General features: G+C 43.6%; 1 protein-coding gene across 3 annotated transcripts in view; it reads left to right on the top strand.

The window, feature by feature from the left end:
* The first annotated feature begins 8,767 nt into the window (after positions 1 to 8,767).
* Positions 8,768 to 10,089, top strand: part of fxr1 (fragile X mental retardation, autosomal homolog 1) — a 102,495-nt gene continuing 101,173 nt past the window's right edge. For 2 of the 3 annotated variants that reach the window (XM_039759451.1, XM_039759440.1), the window contains exon 1: positions 8,769 to 9,001. In XM_039759451.1, the coding sequence (XP_039615385.1) occupies positions 8,951 to 9,001 (51 nt within the window). In that variant the 5' untranslated portion in view covers positions 8,769 to 8,950. Of the gene's footprint in view, positions 9,002 to 10,089 lie in introns of all 3 variants that reach the window. The other variant, XM_039759461.1, reaches the window with a different exon arrangement.

Here is a 10,089-nt window from a genome sequence, read left to right as displayed (position 1 = left end):
AACCAGCATCTACAGTAACGCTTTCCTTATCTTCTTTTCTTCCACTTTTAAATCAGAGTATAGCATCAAGTCAATGAAACTTCTGGGATATTGATCTAGTCAGTTAAGTAGCAGAGGGGGTTGTTAATCAGTTTCAGCTGCTTTGTTGTTAATGAAATTAACAACAGGTGCACTAGAGGGGCAACAATGAGATGACCCCCAAAACAGGAATGGTTTAAAAGATGGAGGCCACTAACATTTTTCCCTCCTCGTCTTTTCTGAATGTTTTTTTCACTAGTTTTGCATTTGGCTATGGTCAGTTTCACTGCTGGTAGCATGAGGTGATACCCAGACCCTACAGAGGTTTCGCAGGTAGTTCAACTTCTCCAGGATGGCACATCACTACGTACCATTGCCAGAAGGTTTGCTGTGTCTCTCAGCACAGTTTCAAGGACATGGAGGAGATTCCAGGAAACAGGCAGTTACTCTAGGAAAGCTGGGCATGGCCATAGAAGGTCCTTAACCCATCAGCAGTAACAGGATGAGCTCTGTCAGAGCCCTACAAAATGACCTCCAGCAGGTTACTGGAGTGAATGTCTCTGACCAAACAATCAGAAAAAGACTACATGAGGGTGACCTGAGGGCATGAGGGCCCAACGTCCTCTAGTGGGCCCTGTGCTCACTGCCCAGCACCGTGGAGCTTGATTGACATTTGCCATAGAATACCGGAATTGGCAAGTCCACCACTGGCGCCCTGTGCTTTTCACAGATCACCCTGAGCACATGTGACAGACATGAAACGGTCTGGAGAAGCTGTGGAGAACGTTATGCTGCCTATAACATCGTTTAGCATGACCGGTTTGGTGGTGGGTCAGTGATGGTCTGAGGACACACAAACCTGTACATGCTGGACAACAGCAGCTTGACTGCCATTAGGTATCGGGATGAAATCCTTGGACCCATTGTAATACCCTATGCTGGTGCAGTGGGTCCTGGGCTCCTCCTGGTGCATGACAATGCCCAGCCTCATGTGGCGAGAGTATGTAGGCAGTTCCTGGAGGATGAAGGAATTGAAACCATTGACTGGCCCCCATGCTCGCCTGACTTAAAACCAATAGAACACCTCTGGGACATTATGTTTCGGTACATCCGATGCCGCCAGGTTGCACCTCAGACTGTCAAGGAGCTCAGTGATGCCTTGGTCCAGATCTGGGAGGAGATTCCCCCGGACACCATCCATTGTTTCATTAGGTGCATGCCCCAATGCTGTCAGGCATGCAAACAAGCAGATGGGGCCCATACAAACTACTGAGTATGATTTTGAGTTGTTGCAATGAAATTTTGACAAAACAGACTCGCCTGCCGTATCAGTTTTTCACTTTGATTTTCAGCCCTTTGTAGGTTGATAATTTTCATTTCCATCAAACGATGTGGCATCCTTTCATTCCTAACACATTACCCAGTCCATATCAGTATGGATATCCAGCATGATTTTTTCCCATTGAGATCTGATGTGTGTTAAAAGTGTTCCTTTAATTTTTAGGACCTGTGGCTGTGAGCTAAAGTGTTGCTTTACTAGAAGAAGCGAAAAGGTAGGGAGAGAGAAGTGGTGTCCTCAGAACCAAGACAAGCCAGGACCAATGGTATTAGTTTAAACTTAACAAGTACCTCCACAAGTTACTCCATTGTGATATACATTCACTTCTATGGACTTTGAAAGGGGACCCCCACCCCACCCTCCAAAATCATTTAATATACATTTGTATCTGCAGACTTTAAAGGGGAATCACATACAACTAATGAAAAATACAAACAGAAATACTTGAGTGAATGGTGTAAACAAATTAAAATCATAAACATCTAACAATGATAATAACGTATACTCACATTATTATTCACATTATCCCTACTAAATACCCATTTTGATTCAAAAGAATACATTTTTCTGTAAAACTGTGATTTGCAATCAGGAAAAGACAACTCACTAGACAAAGTAGGAACTGATTTAACGCAGGAATGTTCATTGACAATTGTATGTAGCATGTTCAAGATGAAGCTGCTCCCATGACCTAATAACATTTTTACTTGTAATACTGTAAGAGCCATTTGCTAGTTATTAAGGTTATATTAAGCTGATAGAAGTATTTTCTTAGTTATGTTAAATGTTTGCCTATAAATTAATGCAAGTATATGGGAGGTTCTAATAACCCCCATAAGCTGAATTGAATTGGTATATTCTAACTATTTCCTGTCCCGCTGACTACAGATTACTCTCAGTTAGTGACCTGCCTTGCCACAAGTAAGGCATGGAGGGCACACTATTTGAAACCGTGCCTTAACGTGCCCAGTTGTATGTAGCGCAATATGCTCTATTGAATGTGCAGCGCCGTATGTTCAAAATGTACTGAAAGTGAAGTAAAGCATAGCAAAATAACTCATGTTTAAGTATAGAAAACAACACAAGTTTAACAAGAAAAAGTTAAGTTTAAAGAAGAAACTTTTTTTCCTTTTTTGCTTTTTATTCAGTGTATTAATAACTTTTCTCCATTTTTGTATGAACTGTTTGCTTTGAATTTTAATTAAAACTTTTTAAAACAAACTTTTTTGGACTGAGAATTTTCTTTTGGTGTGTGTTTGACTCATGCTTGATCCTGCCTTACCTACAAGCAGCTACAAACACCTTTATCCAAGGCAATTTACAACATATGAAATACAATTAGTTACATTTCTTTTGTTTTTCCATTTAGAGCACAAGGCAGGTGCTCTAAATATACTGTGGAATAGCTGGCTCACGGCTCAACATTTTAGTGATCCCATTTTTAAATAAATAGCTAATTAAATTGCTGACTAAGTCTCCGTAGGTAGGCATGCTTGTGCATCTGCAGTAGGTTGGTGAGGATATTGGGGTAAGATGCACCTGCAACTGAGGGTGCAGTCTGTCTCATTTGCTTCATTGGCCTTCTGTGGTATGAGATTGAGGTGCTGTGCCCACGGAGGCATATGAGGGGAAGCCATCACAAGAAAGAGAATATCAGAAAAAAAATGTCAAGGGGAAAAAAGAGGAGGTTAAAGGAAGGAGAGAAGAAGGCAGGAGGTGGAGGAAGCTTGTGTGGGTGAACAAGAGAGAGAGAAGGCAGGCCCGGGTGGAAGTCCCTTGGGGAGCATGCAGCTGATTCTGAGGGGCTGAAAGAGCTCATGCTGGCTGTGCAATCTGGGAGCTGCTCAGTTGGAGGGACCAAAAAGAGACCATACTGCTGCAGGGGAACTGGAAGGCTCAATAAAGCATCCTGCAGGGGAGCCATGGACTGCAGGGGTGCGAACCTGGCAGCGGGAGTCACAGGCTTGGCATAGTGCCCTGCCAGAAACACAGACAGCAGCAGGGGTCCGAGTCTATGGGCAGGTGCAGAAGGTGGGCCATTTCCACCAATAACAGATCTTATTTAATATCACAGCTTATTAGTGTTTTAGTTCTACTGTGTCAATTCATTCTTAAATCATAGACTTTTTTCAGTTCTAATGATACATGTATCATCCAAGTGATTTGAAGCCTAAACCAGAGGAATAATTTTCAGTTCTTCACTTTCTTGTTTTCCTTCTGAGTTCTTAATTAAACTAAATAGTGAATGATGAATGGACATGGGTGGACATGGAGACATGCTCGATATCGAAATGCTGTTTTTTTGTCATTTTCCATTTATAACTAATAAGGAGCAGTTAAAAAAATGAATACAGCTGTTTAAGACTAAAATGAGAAATTAAGAGTTCAAAATCTTAACAAGCGAGACAACTAAAATGAAGTAGAAAAATACTACTTGAGCAATAACTGATTCCTCAGCAAAGATGGACAAAATCCTGAAGCCACTGTGATCCTCCAGGACTGATGTTCAGCCTTGATATAAAGAGTCTGAGTCTTAAATAGGCACTAAACTGAATTAAGCTAATTAGTAGCAAAACTAGTCAATAATTAGATATTAGATATAATGGTTAGAATGAAAATCTGTAGCCACTGTGGCTCTCTAGGGTTGGAGTTGGCCACAAATTGGAAATGGGAAGAAATCCTGATAGGAAAAGATCTGGCAGATCCTAAGTCACAACCCAATCAGAAGATAAGTTTCTGAAGGTCACAAAGGAAGGGAGCTCTATTTCGTCAGGCTCCAGCCTTTCCCAGAAGTGCTGTTGGGACACAGCTTTGGGACACCAGAAGCACTTCTGGGCTTTATATACGAGGGTAGCCAAGCTAAAGTTAGAAAATGGGGTTTATTAGAAAATAAAACGAGCCTTAACAAAACTGTTAATGTAATTTCCCAATGTAGTCTCCACCCTTCTCAATGCCCTTGCACCACCTGTCTGGAAGTGCCTGGATTCCAGCAGAATAAAAGGTTTTGTCTTGTCCTTGTAACCACTTGTGCACTGCTTTCTTAATGTCGTCATCTGTCTTGAATCGATGACCACTCAGATGTTTTTTTTAGTGGTCCAAAAAGGTGGAAATCACACGGTGCCAAATCTGGCAAAAAAGGAGGCTGTAACAATACTTCAAACTCCAGTTTCTCCTGACAAGCCTTGGTGTTCTTAGCAGTATGTGGGCGAGCAGGCGGGCATTGTCTTGCAGCAAAAGGACTCCTTGAAACAGCAGTCCCTGGCACTTAGATCGAATAGCAGGCTTCATATTAGCCTCCACCAAGTCACAGTAACTTACGCTAGTGACTGTAGTACTCCTCAGTATGCAGTGTTCAGCAATAACTTGGGTGCACGAGTGGTTGTGAGGGCAAGACAAAACCTTTTATTCTGCTGGAATCCAGGCACCTCCAGGCAGGTGGTGCAAGTGCATTGAGAAGGGTGGAGACTACACTGAGAAACAACATTATCAGTTTTGTTTAGGTTCATTCCATTTTCTAAAAGATTACATTTTCTAACTTTAGCTTGACTACCCCTCATGAAAGAAGCTGCCTGGCTCAACTTGGAATGCCAGAGTCAGGTGGAAGGAGGACAAAGCTTGCAACAGGAGTGGAGGAGGAGACACAGTGCTTAAGAAAGCGAGAATTGCAGAGCAGAGTTGTGGGATGTTAAACTATTATTTGTAAGAGTTTCTCTCAATAAAACCCTTTGCTAACAGAGGAACTTGTGTCCCAGCCTTTGTGCCAGGCGTTTGGGAAGCTGCATCGCACCCTGGTGACCACTATATATATATATATATATATATATGTATATATATATATATATATGTGTGTGTGTGTGTGTGTATGTGTATATATGTATGTATGTATGTACTGTATATATAGTGCCCTCCATGATGTTTGGGACTAAGAAACATTTTTCCTTGATTTACCCCTCTGCTCTGTAGTTTAAAATTACAAATCTTCAATTCAGATGTGATTAAAGTGCACATTGCATATTTTAATTTATGGGTATTTGCATATATTTCATGTAGAAATGACATGGGATTTTTTGGATTACAAAAAGTATGGCACCACAGAAAAATGCCTGGAAAACACCGCTCTGACAACACATTTGCTCCTGGCATGCTAAAAAAGAACTCTGTAGATGCTGTCTCACTAAAAAACTGACACTGTGCATTACATGGGTAGTTCTATTTTGTTCTTTGCATAAATTAACCTCCTCCTTGAACCGTCACCTTATCATGGTGGAGGGGTTTGTGTGTCCCAATGATCCTAGGAGCTATGTTGTCCGGGGCTTTATGCCCCTGGTAGGGCCACCCAAGGCAAACTGGTCCTAGGTGAGGGATGAGACAAAGAGCGGTTCAATAAACCTCTAATGAAGAATAAAAACCTTGGACAACGCTTTCCCTTGCCGACGCTGGTCACGGGGCCCCTCTGGAGCCAGGCCTGGAGGTGGGGCTCGATTGCGAGCGCCTGGTGGCCGGGCCTGCACCCATGGGGCTCGGCCGGGCACAGCCCGAAGAGGTAACGTGGATCCTCCTCCCCATGGGCTCACCACCTATGGGAGGGGCCAAGGAGGTTGGGTGCAGTGTGAGTTAGGACGTGGAATGTCACCTCTCTGAAGGGGAAGGAGCCTGAGCTAGTGCGCGAGGTCGAGAGGTTCCGGCTAGATATAGTCGGACTCACCTCGACGCACAGCTTGGACTCTGGAACCAATCTTCTTGAGAGGGGCTGGACTCTCTACCACTCTGGAGTTGCCCCGGTGAGAGGCGCCGAGCAGGTGTGGGCATACTTATTGCCCCCACTGGAGCCTGTGCATTGGGGTTTACCCCGGTGGATGAGAGGGTGGCCTCCCTCCGCCTTCGGGTGGGGGGAAGGGTCCTGACTGTTGTTTGTGCGTATGCGCAACAGCAGTTTGGAGTATCCACCCTTTTGGAGTCTCTGGAGGGGTTGCTAGAGGGCATACCTTCTGGGGATTCCCTCGTTTTGCTGGGAGACTTCAATGCTCACGTGGGCAATGACAGTGAGACCTGGAAGGGCGTGATTGGGAGGAATGGCCCCCCCGATCTGAACCCGAGCGGTGTTTTGTTATTGGACTTCTGTGCTCGCCATGGATTGTCCATAACGAACACCATGTTCAAGCATAAGGGTGTTCATATGTGCACTTGGCACCAGGACACCCTAGGCCTCAGGTCATGATCGACTTTGTGGTCGTGTCCGGACTTGCGCCATATGTCTTGGACACTCGGGTGAAGAGAGGGGCGGAGCTGTCAACTGATCACCACCTGGTGGTGAGTTGGCTTCGATGGTGGGGGAAGATGCCGTTCAGACCTGGTAGGCCCAAACGTGTTGTGAGGGTCTGCTGGGAACGGCTGGCAGAGTCCCCTGTCAGAAGTAGCTTCAACTCCCACCTCCGCAGAACTTCAACCACGCCCCGAGGGAGGTGGGGACATTGAGTCGCATGGGCCATGTTCCGTGCCTCTATTGTTGAGGCGGCTGACCGGAGCTGTGGCCACAAGGTGGTCGGTGCCTGTCGTGGCGGCAATCCCCAACCCGCTGGTGGACACCGCGTGAGGGATGCCGTCAAGCTGAAGAAGGAGTCCTATAGGACTTTTTGTCCTGTGGGTCTCTGGAGGCAGCTGATAGGTACCGCAGGCCAAGCGAACGCTGCTTCGTTGTTGCTGAGGCAAAAACTCGGGCATGGGAGGAGTTTGGAGAGGCCATGGAGAACGACTTTGGACGGCTTCGAGGAGATTCTGGTCCACCGTCCGGCGTCTCAGGAGGGAAGCAGTGCAGTGTCAACACCGTATATAGTGGGATGGTGCGCTGCTGACCTCACTCGACGCTAGGGTCGGTGGGAGGAGTACTTCGAAGACCTCCTCAATCCCACTAACATGCCTTCCAATGAGGAAGCAGAGCCTGGGGACTCTGAGGTGGGCTCTCCCATCTCTGGGACTGAAGTCACCGAGGTGGTCAAAAAACTCCTTGGTGGCAGGGCCCCGGGGTGGATGAGATACCGAGTTCCTTAAGGCTCTGGATGTTGTAGGACTGTCTTGGTTGACACGTCTCTGCAACATCGCATGGACATCGGGGACAGTGCCTCTGGATTGGCAGACCAGGGTGGTGGTCCCCCTCTTTAAAAAGGGGGACCGGAGGGTGTGTTCCAACTATAGAGGGATCACACTCCTCAGCCTCCCTGGAAAAGTCTATTCGGGGGTTCTGGAGAGGAGGGTCCGTCGGATAGTCGAACCTCGGATTCAGGAGGAACAGTGTGGTTTTCGTCCTGGTCGTGGAACAGTGGACCAGCTCTTCACCCTTAGCAGAGTCCTGGAGGGTGCATGGGAGTTTGCCCGACCGGTCTACATGTGTTTTGTGGACTTGGAAAAGGCATTCGACCGTGTCCCTCGGGGAATCCTGTGGGGGGTGCTCCGGGAGTATGGGGTACCGGACCCCCTGATAAGAGCTGTTCGGTCTCTGTACAACCGGTGTCAGAGCTTGGTCCGCATTGCCGGCAGTAAGTCGAGCCCGTTTCCAGTGAAAGTTGGACTCCGCCAGGGCTGCCCTTTGTCACCGATTCTGTTCATAACTTTTATGGACTGGTTTCTAGTTATGTGTATCGAGTTACATATTTCAGTAATTTCTGTTTATCCTGGCACTGAAGAATGACAATGTTACATGCTTAGACATGCAAGTAAACGTTTCACTGTACATATAACAATAAATATACATTTTATTTGTATCACACCTTTCTCATGCTCAACACTCTTCACAGAAATTCAGAAAGAACAGGGAAACATCGAATACAAATAATATCTGAATAAAACATTAAATAATGATAAATAAAGGATATACAATGCACTGAAATAGTATAAGAGACAATAAACGGGAACAAAAAAGAAATACTACAAGAAAACCCTGAACAGTTTGTCATACAAACACAAATTTTCCTGGACATCTGGAAAAAGATCTTAAAGTCAGTATGTTATACAAATGAGTTTTAAGTTGTTTGTTGAAGGACTAGTACTAGTACTAGTACTGCATGGGTTAAGATTTTGGTGGAAGTTATTTGGCACCCACATGTGTATCCATTAAAAAAATGTAACCTTATTTTTATATAATTATTAATCTCATCTATGTATGTCAATTATTTCCTGTAGATACTATTTGAAATGTAAAGTGATTTTATAACTAGCAGCTTAATGTGTCATACAAACAGGATGGTAATCAACAGCACCAAATAAGGACGCACTGTACAATAGTTAAATTCCAACGTGGCCACAAGAGACCGGTTTCAATTTTAAAATACCCCTAATGTACAATACATTCACACGTCTAATTTCCAATGGGGAAAAGTAATGCCTCTCGGTTATTCATAGAGACAATACATCGGAACAGACGTCTGTAATATTCCAAAACCAGCACTCGCATATCGCTAGACTGTATGCTTTAGTTTTTAAGAAACAACCACGACGAAAAAATATGTGTGACTAAGTTGCACTGCGCTCTAACGCACCCGCTGATCTCTTTTCTGTAACTTTCCAGAACCTCTTCCCAGCGTCCCCTGCGCGCCCAACATGGAGGAACTGACGGTGGAGGTTCGTAGCTCTAACGGAGCATATTACAAGGTATATACATCATACATGCTGGTAACAGATAATTTACAAAACCAGACGCTTAGAAGAAGTTTAATTCTGTTATAACACATATTTCTTTACTCATAGGATCGTACTTGTAGGATCTTAACTTTAAATGTTTTACCGGAAAATGTATCCTTGCTGGAATGCTTAGAACGATTTGTTTTGTTTGTTTGAGGAAGCAATCATTATTTGCGCATAATAAGTCTTGTGTTTCTTTTCTGTGCTGTCCAATAAATATATCCTTGAGCCAGTAACCTATTTATGTGGACCAGTGATAGCGTGCTGCTTAGATTTCGGCCTGGTGCCTTTCTGAGTGTGTTTTGTTTTGATCACACGCACCTTTCCCGCGGGCTTAAACAAAACGTCATTTCCAGTTCATATTAGAAGTTACTGTAAAAAATACAAGATTATATTAAATATAAAATGTGTGACTGTGTGTTTTGTTCCCTAATGGTCATAACATGAGTTAGAATTACTCCTAGTGTTGATATAAAGAACGAACCACGGAGCAGACTTTTCAAATGGGGTGCATTTACATTCTTTAATGTGATATTGATGTTTCAAGGAACTTTGGTTCGAAATAACGGACTTTTTTTGCATAAAAGATTATATATATTCTGTATATAACATAATTACATTATATTATATAATTATAGTTACGCACTTGATTTTATTACCCGCACATCAGGTATTTCACTATTAAGCAACCCACTTGCTTTATTTTTTGTATTACATTTATGTCTCTGTTAAGGATAGGAATATAAAATTGACTTGGATTTTGAAATTAGCTGATAAAATTTAATTTTTTTCTCCGTGAAACAATTTTTTTTTTATAAGGACACATTTACATTGTCATGTCACTTTTATTGAAGTTGTGCATAATATTTGAAAGTAGCAAGGCCATTGCAATATAAAAAATTAAGTGGAGACTTATACAACCTCAAGTAAAGATTTCTACTTTACAGTGCCACGATATTTCTACCCACAATTTACTGAAACAAAATGCTGTACCGATTTAAGAGGCAACCAACATTATTTTTGATTAATTGTAGACATTAGAGACCCCTTTAATTGAC

This window comes from Polypterus senegalus, chromosome 1 (assembly GCF_016835505.1).
Source record: "Polypterus senegalus isolate Bchr_013 chromosome 1, ASM1683550v1, whole genome shotgun sequence".
In the NCBI taxonomy this organism is placed as follows: domain Eukaryota; kingdom Metazoa; phylum Chordata; class Cladistia; order Polypteriformes; family Polypteridae; genus Polypterus; species Polypterus senegalus.
The sequence above is the reverse complement of the archived record's forward strand: the minus strand, read 5'-3'. Positions and strand labels throughout refer to the sequence as shown.